General features: G+C 38.8%; 1 protein-coding gene across 20 annotated transcripts in view; it reads right to left on the minus strand.

The window, feature by feature from the left end:
- Positions 1–20973, minus strand: part of PARD3 (par-3 family cell polarity regulator) — a 642085-nt gene that overhangs the window by 277316 nt on the left and 343796 nt on the right. For all 20 annotated transcript variants that reach the window (XM_089906476.1, XM_089906474.1, XM_089906475.1 and 17 more), the window contains 4 exons: positions 16233–16324; positions 13980–14063; positions 1911–2036; positions 378–757 (listed from right to left, as the gene is read on the minus strand). In XM_089906476.1, the coding sequence (XP_089762602.1) occupies positions 378–757; positions 1911–2036; positions 13980–14063; positions 16233–16324 (682 nt within the window). The remainder of the gene's footprint in view (positions 1–377; positions 758–1910; positions 2037–13979; positions 14064–16232; positions 16325–20973) is intronic.

Genomic DNA, 20973 nt, shown 5'->3' on the forward strand with positions numbered 1-20973 from the left:
GGAAGGACTTCTAATGTCCTCTAGGGGGGCTGTATGTGGACATCAAGTGGGGCACTCAAAACAGTCAGAGCCTCCCTGATGCTTTGGGTTTGATGGTAACATCCTGAAACCCATTTCCTTCGTTGCCAAAAATTTTACGGCAGTCGCAGCTGCTACTTTTTTCATAGAAACATAACGTTTAAGGCCTATCCTCTGATCTTCTACGTGTTAATTTTTTACAGCAAAGTGAATCTGAAAAGCATAAAAAATATACAACTGTAAATGCTTTTTTAAAAAGATGTATCAGTTCTTAATAATGAGATAAGACTCAGGATGCTTTGGGTTAGTTGGTTGATTTTGAAAATAAACTCTGCGAAAAACAGGAAGACAGGTCATACCTTTCTTAAGCTGGATGTTAAGCTTCTTGCCTACTTTTTTGGTGTTGTAACTACTGCTGGGACTGAACACGTGGTGTACGGCTGGGCCCGGAGCAGCGGGCGGCTTTCCCGAGGGCTGTGCGCTCTGAGGTAGGAGTCGGGGGTGAGGGTCCGCGTGCTCGGGCAGGGGCTTCGGCCGGGGCACCCTCGGCAGAGCCTGCGGCCCTGCACTGTTCACACTCCTGTGATCCACATGCTGGCTGTCGGGGCTGAAGCGGCTCGAATAGTAATTGTTCCTCTCGCTTTGCGACAGTTGTTCGTACTGCTCTTTATTTGCTGCGGGAACCACATGGAACCAAATGATGGATGTCCGCATGGCTTGGCGAAACATATGTTGTGCTCTGGGTTTGAGAAAGAATGGAAACTTAGCAAATGAAGACTGGCAGACTCGAAGATGTTACGAGCTTAATTAAGTATACTCATTAAGCAACAAGGACGGACAGACTTTGTTGAAACTGAAAACAAAATTCTCATAACCCATTTATCAATCGGGTTTGCAAGCTCTGATAGCAGCAGGGCTGTGTCTCCAAATATAAATGTCTCATTCTCTAGATAAAAATGACAAAGTTATGTACAACTACAGGCAAAATACCAGCATTTTGGTATGCCCTCCACAGAATACCCTCCACTGTAAACCATTCAATCATACTGCAGTTTTAAGCACAACAGGTATTATCATTTCAATATTAAGAGAAATTAAATATAACCTCCTCTCTACAACATTATCCAATACGACTTTTAAAAGTCATAAAGTATTTCCTTATAAGGAGACCAGTCGAGTTTTTAAAGAAATATATTTATAAGTATACTTAGAAAACTTTAGAAAGTGACTATCCATTATTTATCAGAAAAATTAATCCAAGTTTGTGCACGCAAAAATCTCAGGAATGCCAATGCAGCTTCAATAACTCAAAATGTTAAGAGCTGTTGGCCACTATGCTATTCCAAGACCAGCCCAAGAAGCTACTCCATCTTATCTGGATCCCTAGTCAGGTCTTTAACCAAGTCCTTATGATTTCTGCTCATTTTTGCCTTGTTTTATAGGAACTGGACAATTTTTATCTTTTTAATGGAGTAAGGGCTTGAGTCAGGATAAGGAAAATCTGAGTGGACACTGCAGGTCCAAGGAGCTTTGTCTTCCTATTTGTCACATTATATGTGACAAAGTTGGACGTGTGAGTTAAAAGTATAATAAAAACTAGCAACCTGATGGATTTTCCAAAAGGCGAGGAAGTGGCCAAACCGTAAAGCCTAAATCGGGCCCATGATATTTTAAGAAGTGCTGAGTCAGTCAGAGGGCATTTGGAAACATAGTCTAATGACAGTGATTACCTGGGGTTTGATGAAATTTTTAAAAGCTAGATAATGGCAGAAAATACTCCTCTCCAGCATGAAGGCAGAGACCACAGACATACGGCCTGAGGTACCCCAATCGCCCGCACACTGTCGCGCCTGATGCAGGGAAAGTGCAGCGATGAGGCAGCACACACTTACTGTTCAAATCTTCTATTTCGAAGGTCGCCATCATTAATCCTGACAATGCAATCATTCTCATGAAAAAGGTTTTCTTGTTCAGCTTTACCACCTTTCTCCAATCGTTTTACTAATAACCCCAGGGTTCTGGAACATTAAGAATGCAAATCATTACACATGTAATATTTCCACCGTGCACAATGCCCTACTGCTTTAATGGCGGGATTATACTTACAAAGACTGCCTAATAAAGGGGTGCGTTAAATTGCTATTCAGACGTTTAAAAATAACGCCAACACAGAAATCACAACAGTATAAATGGTGTGTCGAAAGGGATCCTTTCAATAAATATGAGCAATCGTTTCTGGCGTGTCAGTGTTATGCTTCTGCAACAAATCGTACCCTTCTCTCTATGCTTAAAAATGCTCCCAGCAAAGCTGGCCCGATGGCTCCTGGCCGTGGCAGTGGGCAGCACAGACGAGCATGGGCTGCGAGCAGCTCTGGCAGATTTCTGTTTTAAGCTAGCTGGTACAGTGCTGATGGCAGCCCCACCTTTCCATGAAAGGAAAGGTAACAAGGAGAGGCTAACCTGTACATGAGATGGAAAATTGGGAAGATTCCAAAAACAGAAGAGTTTCCATTCTTGGCATCTGAACTTGGTAATGCCTCATGTTCTGAATTTCAAAACTTCTTAGGTCTCCCAAAAGTTAGTAAGTTGTTGCCATTATTCCCATCAGAAGAAAACAGAAAGCCAGCGACAGGTTCCAATAATGCCCGTCACCATTCACCCCTCCATGTGGACTCAAATTTCAAGTCAAAAGAAAAGCCCAAATGAACTTTTAGAGACCAAGATGGAGAAAAAAAAAAAAAATTATCACAAATGTACTTGGTCTAGAGCACTAACTCCTTGACGGACAGGATGGACATTCTTTATACCCTGGGACAAATAACAAACACTATATATGAACACAGCTTGATACGAAATAGGAATCTCCACCTAGTTCTGATGCTCTGACTTAATTGACGGTTAGCATATAATCTGTATCATGATCATGTTAAAATTTTTATGAACTTATTTTTGGCTTGTCCCAAGCTTGCATTTTCTTTCATAATCCTAATATTTAGAGACAAAAAAAAAAAAATGCCCATACAGAAACTAGCATTTAGGGGACTTCCCTGGCGGTCCAGCAGTTAAGACTCTGTGCTTCCAATGCAGAAGGTTCGGGTTCAACCCCTGGTCAGGGAACTAAGATCCCACACGCCGCACAATGCGGCCAAAAAATTAGAAAAAAAAAAAGAAGCCAGCATTTAGAATCCTGAATAAATTAAAGTTGAAGATACCATCATTTCCAATCGCCTGTCTGTATTTTCCAACGGAGTACAATTTGCAGTACCCTGTATATGCTTTCCAGTAGAAAGATACTCCAATAGATAGCGTCCTTCTTCTTTTAAACCTTTGCAGTAATCGTTGTTGTTGATCTCGCTCCCCTGCTACTGTTACTTGTACACACATCTTATCTCTACTGTTGCACTGTGAGCTCCTGGAAGGTGGGGAAGGTGGGACTCAGCAATACATGCTCCAGCACTCAGCTCATAGTAAGGTCTTGACAAATGACAACTGAATGAATGGGTGCTTGAGTTTAGCTGAAGCAAACAAGCCTCCTATTTCTAATAAGCTTTTTGCAAAATAGAGTAAGTGAAATAAAATCCAGATTCGGATCCTTTTTTTCATGACGGTGTCACTTATACCAAATATAGAACTGAGCTGAAATGAATTGAATTAAAGCAAAGGTCCTTTTTTTCTTTTTCTTGTTATTTTGCAGTTTAACCTTCTTTCTTTCATAAACATTTACTGAGTCACTGCTTAACTTCATTCTAATCTTTATTATTAAATATAATAAAGAGGCATGGTGTTTTACTATGGTTAAGCATACCTACCTACAAGAGTAAGAGGAGCTAACATTTAAATTGCCTTTTGTCATGTTACTATTTGGGGATTAGCACCTACTAGTGTAAGAGTCTAAGAAGCTTGGTGACTAATGAAAAAAAATATGACGTAGGTTATTTTTAGTTACTTGCCACCGTATATTGGAACCACTGATAAATAAATATAAAAATTCTCTCAGCTCAAAGATAAGAAAAAGTACACTGACACAGCAGCATGAGCAACTTAACTGTCTGAGCTCCTAATTGACAGGAAGCGATCTCTTAATGTGCCACACCAATAATTAAGTGACCACTAAAATGTCACCAAGCCCACAGTCTATCTCCCCAAGCTTCCCTACTGTTCGTTTGTCTCTATGGGCGACTGAACAAAGTGTTCTATCAAAAGCATCCCATCATTAAGATATACCTATGACTCTGTTGAATGGGACAAAATAAATTAGAGAAATCAAATTAAATCACAGTTGTTGGTAATAGTGGAACCAGAAGAAGACATTGAGCCACTTTGGCATCCAAGCAGCCATGTGAGAGCACAGGGGAAGGCAAAGATGACTTGGCCACCCATGGGCAGTCTTAACAGAGCCACAGCTTGGTACCACACCTGTTGCTAAAAGCTGCCTCTGCAGACCAACAGGGCTTCTTTCAAGTTGATGTATTCAGCCCCTGAGTAAAAATATGCCCTACCAAGAGTCACTCCAGTTAATTAATTAGTTTTTAATTGGTGAGATCATGAGTGATTTCTCAATATGGTTACAACATTTCTGTGATCTAAAGTGACTGAAAATTATTATGCCTTTATGTATTCTGAAATGTTTTGTGTATTCCAAAATAGTCCACAGAATATTCTTAGAGAAATAGAGAGAGACAGACTATGTTTAATGGAAATTACTTAGCAGGTAACTAGCACCAGTCATTTGTTCAAATTTATACATTTATCTCCAACAGAACCTTTCAGTATCTATGACAATTTAAATAATATAACTTGGAAATCTGTAATTTAATTCTACAGAAGTGGCATTAATATTTTTCAGATGAATAGGTCTATAGATTTATATTCATCTAGGTAATCATTTTCCTTTTCTTAAATCTACTTTTTTTCCCATGGGAATCATTCTACAATAATAATCCACAGTAAAAAGGCCTGACATGCTTCATTCACTGAATGACTTGTCTTTCTATACAAGCCCTCATATATGGCCAAATGCATGAGTAATCCTAACATACAGTAAAAATGTTACAAATCATAAACAAATACGCTATCGCATTTACATGAAATATTGCAGACATTTATTAAATGAGGTTTTAGAATCCAACGTTGTAAAAGTAGTTGCAAAAACCTCAGAATCCTCTTTCTCAGCACTAGAGGCTCGGGAGCTGATGGGGGTGGGCTGGGGGGGACGGGTAGAGGAGCAGAAGGGGAAGAGTTTCACCCTGACTGACACAGCAAGTGATCAGGGAATCAACGGAACAGACTGAATTAAGGAGAACTTAGTAGCCTGCTGATTTCTAAGTACTTGACCACACTATTAGAATCACCCTCTCCAAAAGAATGGATTAATTTAAAAGGAAAACGGTACAATCTGCAAAATTATCTCATTTCCTTCACTAGGTGAAAGTGATTACAAAAGGAATGGGGATGAACTATCAAAAAAACTTTACAGGAAAATTGAACTGATAGCATAACAGCCAGACTGAGAATGAAGAGGGCCCTCTGAAGGGAAATCAACGGGAAGTAATAACAGAGACTTTCATCTTCCTGAAAAACGTGTGTGTGCCAGCAGTTACATCTCCACACCCGCCACCGCCCCGGGAAAGGCGACTCGGATAGCACAATTAGAAACAAATTTTAGGGATCTATACTGCAAATTCAACCAGCAACTAGAATTCCTTCTAAAGGAATAAAGAAATGAGTACCGATGGTGTTGTGGTTCCCATAACACTCTTATTAGAGAAAATAATTGAAGGTCGTAAAGGTCAGAGCATTTTGGCACGTTGCTCTACCGGAGTGGACGATGGATATTCTTCTTGGCAGTTAGTACCAGAATTCCTTACTAGGGCAACCACTTTCCATCAGAAGAAGAAGCCACTTTGCAAAAAATAGGAGAGGCGAGCAGGAGAAGAGGAGTTGGGGGAGGGGTGGAAGCTCTGCTTGTGGGGAACAGTCCAGGGACAGAAGCATCAGCCTGGCTGTGCTGGCTGGCACAGGAGAACGAGCAGGTGTATTACTAACATAGCAGGGAGGGTGGCTCTGTGAAGCCATGGCTACAGGGCTCAGGGGTACAAGGGACAGACCTCTTCACCTCCTGCAAGAATCTAATGTGAACCCAACTTGGCAAGATGCTTTCTGAACGAGGGGATTTCTTCTGGTAAATCGGAAACGTCCCCAGATCTACTCCTCTCCCCTGGTCCTTCTACCTTTTCAAAAATTTAGGGAAAAAAATACTACGTCCACTATGAACAAATCCCACTTCTGAATCATTTTCCTAAAAGAAAAAATAAGTAAATACACACGTTTCTTTGAAGTCTTTCATCATGGCTTTTGTACCATGTTCCTTAACCCCCAAAGAGGGCAAAGAAGAAGAATACAGCCCCAGAGAGCAAGCCATTGAAAGGCGGCATCTCTGTACATGATTTTGGATGCATAATTAGGAATTTAACTGCGTAGATTATATTAGGGATTGCACCACTACGTTTTTACAAGGTTCATTAGCCTAATTATACACTTAATTAAAACAAACTCAGTCACACATGTTAACATTTTCAATTCTAAGTATAAATTACAGCCAATGATAAAACTGAAAATAAGTAACAAATGTTTTATTGACATCTAAATTGGCTGAGCAAGTCTGAGTTTTGCTTTGATAATGTAAACTCCCACAACTGCCACCCAGCTGTATGGAAATGATCATAATTCATCTTAATAAAATCTGACATAGTATAAACACCACAAATACAGTGAAGGCAGAGAAGGCATGCGCATGATGGGCTCGCATCAGCAAGACCCTCTCACCTCACTGAGTGCTAAACAGGGGGCTGGCAATGACCTATATTCTATCCCTCAGAACCACAGCCAGAATGCCAACTTAATATAACATCTTGACTTTTTTTTTTTAATCTTTAGTGGATGAGATAAAGTAGACCCAAAAATGGTAAAGTAAAAGTAGAGAATTCCTTTAGATTAGGGCAGAAATGATAGGCATCGTACTACTACATTTAAAGAAGCAAGATTTACCTAAATGTAAAATACAACTTTCCTCTCTAAAACAAATGCATTTATGTCCCTTTATTAGAACAAAGCAAGTCTGCAACTGAGAATGCACAACCTAAGACTTACAGACGAAAGGCTACAGATTCAGTAAAGTTAAATTGTGTTTCTTGGAAAATACTTAAATTAAAATCAGGTACACAGAGTTCAAGTGCATTTTTATTCTTTTAAAAATGAACAGTCGGGGCTTCCCTGGTGGCGCAGTGGTTGAGAGTCCGCCTGCCGATGCGGGGGACGCGGGTTCGTGCCCCGGTCCGGGAAGATCCCACATGCTGCAGAGCGGCTGGGCCCGTGAGCCATGGCCGCTGAGCCTGCGCGTCCGGAGCCTGTGCTCCGCAACGGGAGAGGCCACAGCAGTGAGAGGCCCGCGTACGCAAAAAAAAAAAAAAAAAATGAACAGTCAACTTTAAAACTCTACAGTGAACTGAAATATGGTATACAAGCCTTGGATAAATCTCTTCTTAACACCTGAGTTGTTTCCATGAAATTCAAATTGGCTGTAATTCTTTATTAACAGATACACCCAACTAACTAACTGTGTACTGGGATTCTCAAATTTATGATATAAGAGTAAATTCTCATCTCACATTCATGATAGAAGAGATCGTTTTCTACTGTTACACAGACTCATGAGCACTTGCCTACACAACCAGGACTCCCAGCATTTGGAGGAAATTTTAACGGCACATCACAGGAACAAAAGTGGAAGGTGAAATGTCATTCTTCTTAGCTGCCACTGCCAAGTAACTCACTAAAAGTATTTTACATGTATTTTATAAGTACATGTATTTTCATATTTTAACCAGACAAAGTCAGAGGAGTGCCCCAGCCCTCAGATGTGAAGACCGAGGCTAAGTGAAGCTAACTTGCCCAGACCACACTTCCTAAAAAGACAGAGCCAGATTCTGTCCCAGGCATCTCTGGCCTCAAAACATGGGTGATTCCTAACAACCCCTCTGCCAATAACATGAAGACTCAGCATGTGGTCCACGCTGTCACCGACTGCCGCAAAGAGGGAAGACAGCACAGCTAACTGGAAATTCTGGAAAAAGATGAACTGTCTGTTTTTGATGTTATAGCGCAAAAGATAATAAAATAAAGGTTAGATGAGCTAAGAGTTATAACTAACATTATTTATAACCCATGTAAATATTACTCAGAGTAGCCAAGTTCACAGATTTTCACTGAATAATTAAGTAGAGGAGTATGCTTTTTCTTAAGACCTTCCAAAGATGTTTGCTAACTACTCTTGTATACAGAATAGTTAAAAACTTTATAAACACTTCAGTTTTTATTTGAGAGGAAAATTGTTCAATATGTGCATCTACAATACAGAAAACAAACATTTATATTTCACTCCTTTTCTATATTAATCTGATCACAGGAATATATATTTTCCAACAGGGTCACTTTTATTTCAACTCCAAAACCTAAACTTTTAAAATATTCTTCTGGGGATGTGACATTTTTTTAGCTTTACGTGGCAGAATTTATGGATAGTAATACAAGTAAGAAAATAAGTACAGGAAAAAAGTCATGAAAAGAAACAATATGGCAATCGAAAGGTTTGGTATTGACCCTTCACCTGATACTCTATCAAACTGAAGATAAATGGCTGAAAAAAATCATTTGGGATACAAATCAAAATTAATCAGACAAATCAAACGATGGCACATCTGTAAAAAGAAAGTTGAGAGCAATTAATAAGTAAGGCATTTGGCAGCAGGAGGCAGCAGCAGAAAGCTTAAAGCACGCAGACCCATACACATACACACTCCTTCTTACCAAGGACTGTTTTCCTAATTAAAGACTCTAGATTTTTCCTCAGGTCTCATGGTTGACAATCAGATATTGGGAAGAAGTAATCTGTGGGTGCCTATTACTAACTGGAGGATGTTAAATGCGGTTGATTTTTTTCTATTTCCCTTCCTCCTGGGAATTTGTTAGAATTAGTAGGGTGCAATGATGGGAAATAACATATGGTTACAATAAAGAGGCTTTCTCATCAACCAAGTAGGTGGAAATAAAATTCTGGACTCTGGCCCCCAAAACAATATGAATAGGAAACATAGAAGAAGGAATTTTAGATATGAAAAACAATAGAATGTCAACTCCATGATGGCAGGCATTTTTTATTTGTCTGCTTCTCTAGAGCAGGGCTGGCAAATTACGGGCCATGGGCCAAACTTTGACCCGCCACGTGTTTTTGCAAATGAAGCTTTTCTGGAATACAGCCAGGCTTGTTGGGTTATCCATGTCTATGGCTGCTTTCACGCTACACTGACAGAATTGAATACTTGCAGCAGAAACCTGGTGGCCCACAGTGCCCAAAATATTAACTATCTGACCCTTTACAGAGAGTTTGCCTAGAACCAAGAGTGGTGCCTAGGAGACACCAGGTCTTTAAAAACAGACAGGCAACAACAACAACAAAACACTTGCTTAATAAAATAAACAAACATACAATTACTATTTGCATAAGAAAAAGCACAGTGAAAGAAAATTCCAAGGGCCACAGGGCTAAGAATGAAGAATGTATATAAATGGGAAAAGGCCCATTACAGAAAAGGCACGGAGAAGCAGGCTGCACTTTTTTAAGAATAGTATGCTTTAGCCATACGTGTTCCCAGAGGGGAAAAGATCAAGAATATTCACTGTAAGTTAGACTGGGAGTACAAGTAGAGGAATAATAGTTATTTTTTTAAACAACACCATGATTATTTCTCGAAAACCTTCAACAACTTCTCTGTTATTTACTGAATGAAGTCTCAGAGGCCATTCATAAAGTGCTTTCTAACCATCTCTCCAGTGTTATCTTCCAATACACTCAGTTTCAAATCACTGACTCATTATTTCTCAGCAAATCACACAAATTTGTATGGAGCATCTTCCCTTCCTATGTTCTCTTCCTAGAATATCTTTCCGGAATATCACTAGCATAAGTCCTATATCTCCTTTAAAGAACAGATCAAGTTCTACTGCTTCATAACATCCAATAGTCAACAGCCCTACTTCCTCTAAACCCTATGGCACATGTGCACTGAGTTCTTTAGACACATAGTATAGATCTTTTCATATACATATTTCTCAATTAGACCTTACGTCCCTTAAAACTAAATACAAAACCTTATTTCATAAGCCCAGCCCCTATTTCAGAATATACTTTTATATTTTGCTTTCTAAATACTTAACATTATAACATACTTCAGTGAGCAGTACCGTTGGGCTAGGTCCTAGAAATACAAAAAAATATAACATGAAGCATGGTTTTTCTGCCAAAGGAAATGACAATTACTTGGCATAGCTTTCCTGAAAACAGTAGCACTTGTGATTTAAATAAGGAGGTTATGTTTGACATTTAAATCAGGAGGAAATGAAATTACATGTGTGAAGTGAAAATCAATTTCAAGGTAACAAAACTGTGAATAAAGAGTTCTGGGTGGGGATCAGTTAACTTTATATTTTTGAATAAAATACAAGATGATGACTAGAGAAAAACAGAGCGTCAAGGGGAGACAGCACAGGGACTTCCCTAGCAGTCCAGTGGTTAAGACTTCACCTTCCAATGCAGGGGGTGTGGGTTCGATCCCTGGTCGGGGAGCTAAGATCCCACATGCCTCTCAGCCAAAAACTAAAAAAGGAAAAAAAAAAAAAAAAGCCAGAAGCAATATTGTAACATATTTAATAGAGACTTTAAAAATGGTCCATATCAAAAAAAAAATCTTAAATAAAAAGGGGGGAGGGGGGAGACAGCACAGTCTCTCCCATGCATTTATTTTGTCTCTGTTTCTACCATCCAAGACAGTGGCCGGGGGAACGGCAGCCACAAGCCAACGGTCACTAATGTCCCCAATCGGGGAACAACATTCAACCTACTCTAGAAAATAGCCTTTTTAAATTGGCCCAGCAGGATTTTTATACGAAAAACTTCATTATACCTCAGGCCATAATAATACCTAAGTAGCTTTAAAAATTTCTCTAACATGGACTTCACACTCTTCCAATTTTCCTGAATTATATTTGATACTCGAGATGTTCAGCATTGAGTTTCTTCTCTTTATGATGTTTAATTCCCATTCTGCACTGTTCCTTGAGACTTTCTGACTTAGAAATTGAAATCAGAAAGCAATACTGACATGCATGTGTCACTTTTAGGAAAATAAGTATTCAGTAAGTGTTATTCAATTAGTTACATCTCCCAAACTGAGAGGGCCCGAGTATGATTCGAATTTTGTACAAAGAAAGTTATTCTTGGAAATTTCAACTTACATCCCATGAATATGTATTCTTGTATTCCCACTGGATAATATGTGCAATTTCTTCACAAGTCCTGATTAATTTCTTCCTTTCTGCTATACTGCATTGCTTAATTTGCCCTTGCAGCCACCATTGAGCGGATGTAGCTCCCTTTATAAGCTGTCATCACAATTAAAATCATCTCCTACAACAAGCCAACTTCAGTTACCTAATTCAGACAATCCCTCCTCTATCAGCTCACAGAACACCTATGATACAGGGATGTCGGCATTTATCACAATTATAATAGTGTGAGTTCTTGGCTATCACTCCATCTTGACTGCAAACCCCTGGAGAGAGACTGTGTCCTGCTCATCCTTGTCTCCCAGCACCTAACACAGGAACCATCACACGGTAAATGCTTGGGGAGGTTTCTGACTGACTGAGAAGAAACCACGTGTCAGCATTTCTGAGAACAAGTGAGATAGGTGTCTCTGGCTCCTGAAGACTGGCGTCTATGATTCTTCAGCAGTCCTCCTGCTGTTCTTTGCACTGTCAGCCTCACTCTGAAGAACGATGACTGTCAAGGTGATGAGGGAGCTCAAAGATGCATCACAGGTGTTGGGGGGAAAGAATTCTGTTCTGTTTCCCAGTATGAAAACTAGTAATGCCAGAAAAGGATTTATAAAGAATCTCATTTTCTTAATCTCTTTGTCCCTTGTATAGGGAAGCTGTACGGGAGATTCCTCATTAAGTTGCCACATCAACAGGGATTAAAAATGACTCAGCTATAAAACACCTTCTAGTTCTGTACAGGGATCCTTGTCTCCTTGAATGTGTTCTGTATATCGAAATGAAACGCCATGGTAACCAGTAACTGTGGTCGATTTTGTGAAATGCCTTCCACTGAATTAATCTGCAGTAGATTTCTTTTTCTATCTTATACTTCTTTTGCTTAAGGCTTTTTAACCTATTTCATCCTAGTATCCCTTCACACTGATGTAGGAAGTGTGTAATAAATGACAGAAAATAACATGCTTGTAATTGAAATACTGGTTTAAAGCTGGTACATACACGATTAAATCTCATTTGTGATGAGTTATATTCCACAAACAGTTAAAGGCACACTAATACCGGGAGGCTATCATCCACGCATTTTACCCTCTTCTCATATCTTTCTACTCATGAAATAAATGGAAAAAGGGTTTAACTTCTGAGATCACTTAAAATTATAATTTTTAAAGGAGATAAAGGCAAGGGCCATTTTGAAAACAACTAAGCTTATTTAACTGAAAGTCCTTTGAAGACATTTCAGTGACATTTCTCCAGAGTTTTAAAAAAAAGAAGGAAGAAAGTGAAAGCAGTCATAACTCTGTGAATGTAACACCCCCCCATCCCCAATTCAAGGTGAATTTCACATCTTGTTAGATACAACGCTCACATTCAAGCCTCGTACTCCAGCAGAGTTCTACGTAAATCACAGTGTCAGCTTCCAGACCTTCCATAAAGTGTGTGCTTTACCAAAGACATGAAATCTGGACTCGATACTGTCAGGAACATATACCGGGAAGGCAGTACAATTGTTCAAATACTTATTTTGAACGATTAAGTAGATAACTCAATCACATGCTTGTAACTGATGTTTCCTCCATCTCTCACAATATACTGGACGCTTGGAACTCCCTGACAAGGGTTGAAACTATGTTCCTGTTCTTGGTCACTGGCCTAAGGTGACTTTCCAGCTCCCCCTTTTCTTCTCCCAGTGTAAAAGAAGTTAAAAAATCGATAAAATGATAACAATAAAAGAAAGACGTTCAAACTAAGAAGCCAAATAGTTCATAAATATGTTTCATTTGGGTAATAATTAGATGGGTAAATAAGAGAGGATGGAAGTAAACTTCAAAGGCTAATGCCCGCCCCCCCTCCATGGGGAAGGAGGCAGCATTTCACTTGTGGATGATGGAGGCTCATCAAACATTTGATTAGTTGCAAATTCAGTTCATAGTATTTGAAAACGTATAAAAGCAAACATACACTAATTCTTTCACAAAAAGAAAGCAGCAGGATAAAAGAAACTCATATAACATTTGACGTTTTTAAGGATATATGTTCTATGAAGTAATGAAGTCATACTAACAAATAGTACAAAATGTTGATATTTGAGTGGGCAGATTGAAGAGAAGGAGACACAAGTCACACAGTAGAAAATAAATCTATAGTTTGTCTAACTTAAAAAAATTTCAAACATAATCATAAAAATCATATAAAATTTAAGAACTAAATAAACATAAAAGCAAATTTTAAGTGAATCATTTTCTATGTTACCTAGATAATTTTTATTGGATACATTTTTTCCAGAAAATTGCTTTAAGCTCTCCCTTACCTTTGCACATTCAGCTGGAGTTCTGGCTCTAAAGGCTATCATCAATTTGCATGGATGTGATGAATGATAAAATTATTAGGATAATTTAAATGCCCGATTTCTTCATCAGCCTAAGTGCTTTCTGTGATTATAATCCAGTGGCCCCCAAATGAAAAGCCTTCTATTAAGCATATGCTAAGTCAACATCACTCTATATCTGAGCATAAATGAAGATAAAACACTCCACATTATGATTCAATTAAAAACCTGCAAGATACGTTACCTGCCGCCTCGAGCACTGAAAGGCACTACATGGATTCCCAGAGGCCCTCCATCGTTGGGGACTTGTACGAGCTTTACCATATCACTGTGAGACAATATGATGAATGAGGGAGCATGAACATGGACCATCACAAACCGAAACTCAAACCAAACCAAACACAAAACCGCAACGACACAGACACACAATAAACAACAAAGGAGGACAAAACGAAAAATCCCACCAGGCACACACACATATACATACACGTTCTGGAATAGAAGCATGGTGATGAGGGCACATTCAACTCTACATACCTGCACGCTAGTCTGATGGCATGGGGTGGGGAGGGGGGAGCAATCATCAGAGATAACTACATTAAAAATGACACAGCACCGCTGCTCTCGGACCACACTCTTCTGTGTAGTCCAAGTATACATTTTGTGATCAAATCTCTAGACTCCTACTGGAAGTTTCCCATCCTAATATCTATTCAAGGACTACGAAGATTAATGGGATAAAGATGCGTCAGCTGCACAGCACTTTATAATTTACAAAGTGCTCCTACACATGTCACATCATTGATCCCCTCCCGCAAAAGTCCAATAAGGTCAAAGCTTTGCCCCGGGAGGTGGCAATCCAGATGGGATACAGCCACCCTTACTTCCCAACTCAGAGCTCCACGGAAGGTCACCATCCTACTTGCTGTAAGCTCACTGCATATGCAGGCAATGTAACCCCGCGGGATACCCGTAAAAAATCAAATGATTGTCCCAAGGGTGTTTGTAATTGAACTCTAAAGTCTTTAAGCTATTTATATGAAGTAACATGAAGTTACTTCTACCACATAACTACAGTACTTTAATATCAATATCAAAAGCCCGAGTTTAATGCAATTGGTATAATCTGGAGAATGTAAATTTTCTATGCCATTTCAATGAGATTCCACTTTCTTTGTAGGTGTTTCTGTGGGTGTGAGTACTGCACAGAAACCTAAGCAGTCCTGATCTCACAATCAATATTTGGAAATACTATTTCAATTACATATCTAGTTTTAAGCAATCTGGACAACCATAAGTGATTACCAACGGACTTGACCAAGATCACGATATAGTTTTTATGCAATGGAAAATGCCAATGCTACGACTGTATTTCTATGTGCATAGATTCAATCACATACACTAATTAGGACAAAATTGAAATTTTGTCATATTGCCAACATATTTACTAAAGTAATACTATTTAAATGGATATTTAATTTTTTTCTATTTTCTTAGAATTTCCTAAAATCCTATTTGAGATACTGTTCATACCATTTGAACACGTATTTAATGACTGGTTTGTCAACTAAGATCGTTTGCCAACTAGTATGGTAACTTTAATACATTTATTTTACTTTATATTCTTTCTCAAAAGAACTATCACAGTGCAAGTGTTTCTTAAGTGTGTAAATACTTAGAGAATGCTGGTTGCTGAATCTCCAAACATAATCTGATTCGAAGCCTGTTTAATCTCACTGAGAAAGTTCTTATAGCCCTTCCTTGGAAGACCAAGAAAAGACAAAATTAAGAGTTTAATTATTAATATCTGGACCCCAACTTTTACCCAAAATCAAAGAAAAAATTTAGAATGACTGCCCTCCCTGCTCTAAGGTAACTTAGAAGAAGTCTTGAGAACATCTTCCATTCAAACCTGCCATTATTTAAGATAGTTGTAAAGTTGTGACAATATATGGAAGTTTTTCTTCGACCTTTCACACTTTAAATCATGTTCAAGATCCCTAACCTGTAATTTTGTATCAAATACCTTGAGAGATTCTATTTCTTCAAATCAAAAAAATATACACTAAGATGAGTAATGCTTACATGATTCAACTAGTTTTTCAAGTAAATTATGTCCACAATTTCTTTTTTAATTTAGCAAAGTTGAAGAACAAACAAATGACCAAAATACTGACATACAAAAGCAATCTGAAAACAGTTACAGTGCTGTGAACATAACAGACTTTTTTCAATCAAATACTATTTTATATTATAATTTAATAGTATTTGCCAAGGCATGAAACTCAGAGCAGGTGCATGGGAATTTCCATGCTATAGTTCTTACATTAGATCATTAACTCGATAGATGAAAGATGCTCTTTGGAAAACAAACCAATGCAAGGCATGTTTTAACTAAGCACAAACATAACGCATGCCATATGCTTTCGGAATATTTGCTGCTATCAGTGAAGCTACATGGATATTACAGGGTTAGTTGAAAATGTCAGTAACTTACTCCAGAGAAAAGCTGGGTACGTTCTCCACACCAGTGTCGGCGTGCCCCACGGGCTCAACACGGCTGCTGTCTTCCTCTGTGCCATCCTCATCCTAGAGAGGGCGCAACACAAAGAGAAGCAGACTCTGAGTCAGGTTCATTCTTATGCAGTGAATGAAAGGAAACTGAATAAAACTGGAGTCTAAGAGACATTATGGTAATGTTAACAATATCTCTCCTCTAGCAAGGATGACCTTTAATGATAAGATGGGTCTGTACATGTGCAAAGCTGCATTTTAAAGCAACAGTCTCCTGAGTTAGTACATCTTAGGGGGTGAACAAGATGCCACTGCAATAAGGAAAGAAAACATTAGAACTTATATTAACCCTCTTATCATTTTTATTTCACTTTTCGGTGTATGTTTTAGGAAGTAATTATATATTACTACAATGTTATAATTAATAAATAAATGTACATTACACTGGGGATGCATGGTTAACATTTATACTAATCCAAACAGTTGAGATCATTATAAACCTTAACAGCTAGCAAAATCTTCAGTCCTATTGTCAGTTCCCCAGTTCCTATTAACACACCTTGTCAAAATGAACATCAAGTAAGCACAATCCTAGACTTAGATACTTCATCCTGTGAAATCTCACATAAAGTTACCCTAAGCCAATCGACTGATCATTTAGAGGTAAAGGCATTAAGATCTTAGCCATGAGGGCTTCCCTGGTGGCGCAGTGGTTGAGAGTCCGCCTGCCGATGCAGGGGACACGGGTTCGTGCCCAGGTCCAGGAAGATCTCACATGCTGTGGAGTGGCTGGGCCCGTGAGCCATGGCCTCTGAGCCTGCGCGTCCGGAGCCTGTGCTCCGCAACGGGAGAGGCCACAACAGTGAGAGGCCCGCATACCGCAAAAAAAAAAAAAAAGATCTTAGCCATGAAGAACCACTTGTGTTTACTTCTGTTACAAAGGACCCAGCGCCGGGAAAGGCACAAAGAGTAAGATAACCAACCCCAGTAACCACCATTGTATTCTTCCTTTTAGAAAGGCAACAGTTTGTAAAAATTATATTCCAACATGCTGCAGAAACTGGGTAAACATGCTGGTGCTTCAAAAGGTGCATGTGGAATAAATGTGATGGTTCATAAAAGTAAATGAAATGTCACCCAAGAATATGCCTTACTTTATAATCTTGGCCACTGTCTTCACTAAGCAGTTCACTAACAGTGACGTTGGCTTTGCAGGATCATTTGAATAAGGATAAACATGCCTGATGATATCAATGGTCCTATTATCCAAATTAGAATATTCAGAAAAGACTCCGAATCTCCAAACACAGTGGCTAAGAGGCTCGTGAGGGTTTCACCTTGGATCCACAATGTGCATAATTTATGTACATGTACAATTCGTTAGGTTTACCTTTTCTACTGTATAAATTTGATAACAGTGAGTTTATATGTGAACTTAACTAAACCACCTAATGAGAGTCCACCATTAGAGAAAAACTGTATATGTTTAACCATGTATTTAACAGACTCATAGTAGAAATATATACACCATCAACAGAGACATCAATCAACAAAATGATAAGCAAAGGTTATAGGTTCAAGACACAGCATCAAACAATATTTCAAATTACTGAAGCAATATGAAGGCAAGGCAGGGCAGCTGGTAATGCCCAACTGACATTTCCTCTGAGAATCTACCAAAATAAGAAGCTGAATGCACCGAGTGTTTCTCCGAGTTTAGACAGGCTCCGCGCATCCTCAATGGCAAGGCACTGCATGAAGTCAAGCTACTTGAAGACTGATGACCCTGTGTTCTGCAAGGCTCTAAAATGTAGTTCTTAGTCGCCTATCTCTTTTAAGCACCAGCACATAATACATTTCAAAGGTGAACCAGCATCTTGAACCTGCCTAAGAACCACACTTCATATAAACAAGAACTCCCCAAATTATGCTTTTCCATTGGGAGTGGGGGTAGGGAGGAGAGAAGTGTGATTGTATTTATATAAATCAGGTGGAAAACATACAAACAGTCTTACGGGTTAAAGACATTTTGTTTCAGGATTCATTAGTAATGTAAACACCGCTGAAACACCACCATGATGTATAACCAACAGAAACAGCTATGTGGCACTGTGAAATGGCCACATAAATGAAACACCCCAAACTACAGTGATGAAACAGTAACGGATAATTGACACATTCACTGTTCCCACAGTGGCCATTATCAGGTCCCCAAGAGCATGCAGAATATTATTTCACGTAGCTGCATATGGTGTTCAGTTATTTTGCAAAATTCACCGCCCTGAGGCTGGGCTGCAATTGCCGTGGGAACCACAGTGTCTGGATGTGTACAGATCAGCTCCTATGTTGCTTTATTTTGTTGTTTTGTACTTTTTAAAGCTGCAGCTGAACACAGTCACTTTTAGTAGGAGTTATACACTGAATTCCGTCATAACCATAGTAAATGAAGCTCAGTTACTATGTATGTCAAATCAAGATGGAAGGTCTAGAGTATCAATTTAAGCTACATAGTGTTAAAAAAAATTTTCAGGTGAGTCAATGTACTTTTTGTCCTTTACCTTCTCTCCATTTTACAGCAGAGTGTAGTGGTTAAGAGTTCAGATTAGAAAATTAAACAAACCCAGATGTGAACACGAAGTGTGCCATCCGCCTATTTTATATCCTTAGGAAAGTTATATACCCCTTTTGTATCTCTATCCCTTCTTCTGTAAACTAGGAACAATAGAAGCATCTTCTTTGTAGGACTACTGAGAGGACTAAGTAAAATAATCCACGTCACAATCATAACATAATACCTGATACATGGTAATTGACAATAAATGTTAGCTGTTACTGAAAAGAGAAATAAACAATAAATATATGACATATAAAACATACCTTAGTAATTGTTTTAGGGTAATGTTACACAGCTATAAAATATTTTGAGAATATATATTTGTCCATACATACCTTGTGCCTTGCAGTAAAATTCAATATTAAACATATTACCTACTCAGTTAATTACAAACTGTATCATCTGCATCTTATAAAGTTGCATAAAACCCGACATTTGTTGCACTTTGTTGTATACAACGTGCTTTCATCATAAAAGGCCTCCGGAATGAGAAAACATATTAAAAAATATAAACAACGAATGCTGTATACAATCCAGTAAATGGTGGGAAGAAGAAAACACCATGGGTTGTTAGTTGAGGAAATTTTCAAAGATAAAATAAGATGTGAAGAACCGTGAAGGGTCTATGATTTCACCCTACCTGAAAGCTCGTAGTGAGCCTGCCATAGCTTCATGGATGTCACAGAGGACACGAGACTCCCGGGTCGGAGACAAAGGACAGTTCATTACAGCAACAGCGTTAGCCAGAGCCTCATCCTTTTATGCACTGATTCCTAAGCTAAACTTCTCAGGGGCCCACACAGAAGAAACATAAGCCCAGGGAACTCGAACCTTTTACATAGGCAGTAAGCATGTCTGCCCACTGCTTTGGAGAGAGACACTATGCCTATCTTCCAAGGCTTCTTTCAACACATTGCTGAAAGAAGAGTCCGGAACAAAGGCCTTTATTCTCAAGATGTACAAAAATGCAAGAGAACCATGGAGAATTATCTCCCAACAACAGAGTTTAATCTGAGCATTGCCAAGTGGTAGCATTTATATGATCACTAGCATACTAAAACTGGGTATATGATTAACAAATGCTCTACGATAACAATGTCTTTTGAATGGTAACATTAACTTGTACTAGATAGAAGAGTCATACCTTCTATATCAAGGAAAAACTAATTTTTCAATGTGGAACAATATGCCCAGCCGAACAAAAAAAGCAAGTGTGAAAATTCAAAAAACCTCTCAGACATGCAAAGTCTTTTCTTCCCATGGACCCTTCCACATAAAGCTATTTTTGGATGTGCTCCAGCAAAACCCAGAAAATTCAATAAAACAATGGACAAAACCCAAGGAAAGTCCCAGAATATGGTGACAGTTCAGAGAAGCAAAAACAAGTTCAGATTAGAGCAGCAGGATGGAGAGGTCTGGGAAGTCAATCTCCATGAGAAAAAAAAAAAAAAAAAAAAAAAGTTCAATATTTTTGAACATTTGGGAAACATTTTGACAGACCTGATAGAGAATGGGGGGAGGGGAATTAAAGATATGTATAGAGAAAACAAAACAAATTTTTTAAAAGTCAAAGCAATTAGCTCCAAGCACAACAAAGGGAAATGTGTAGGAAGGGACATGTAATCCGAGTACCTACTTGGTTATGCAGTGAGCAGTTCTTACATCACCATACAATGTGACAGTGGCTATTGATTTCACTTGGACTTTTCATATAACAATACTGAGAGGATGGGAATGGGGCAAGTGAAAGTGGCATAAAAGGAAAAAACCCATCTTCCATAAATGGCAAGTCAACAGATGTCAGTAACTGGTAACCAGGAGAGAGCAACATAAATATTTTATTCAGAAACATGGAAGTAAATAGCAGAACCAACGTCTGCATAAATTGGGAGTTGCTGCCTCCGGGGAGAGGGGCTGCGGGAACACAGAGGAGGAGAACACAGAGACTGCTAGTTTTCTCATGAAACGCCTTCCAGCATGATATATGTAATTTTATTCTGACTACATATTTGAAATACCCACCAAGAGAGGCTCTTTAGGTCCACCCCAACATCCAGACTCTCAAGACCCCCAAATGCCGCCTGGCATTAGATTTACTGCAAAGGATAAA

Source organism: Delphinapterus leucas, chromosome 2, assembly GCF_059928025.1.
Source record: "Delphinapterus leucas isolate spDelLeu-1000000601 "Yukka" chromosome 2, BTC_Dleu_Yukka2, whole genome shotgun sequence".
NCBI lineage: Eukaryota > Metazoa > Chordata > Mammalia > Artiodactyla > Monodontidae > Delphinapterus > Delphinapterus leucas.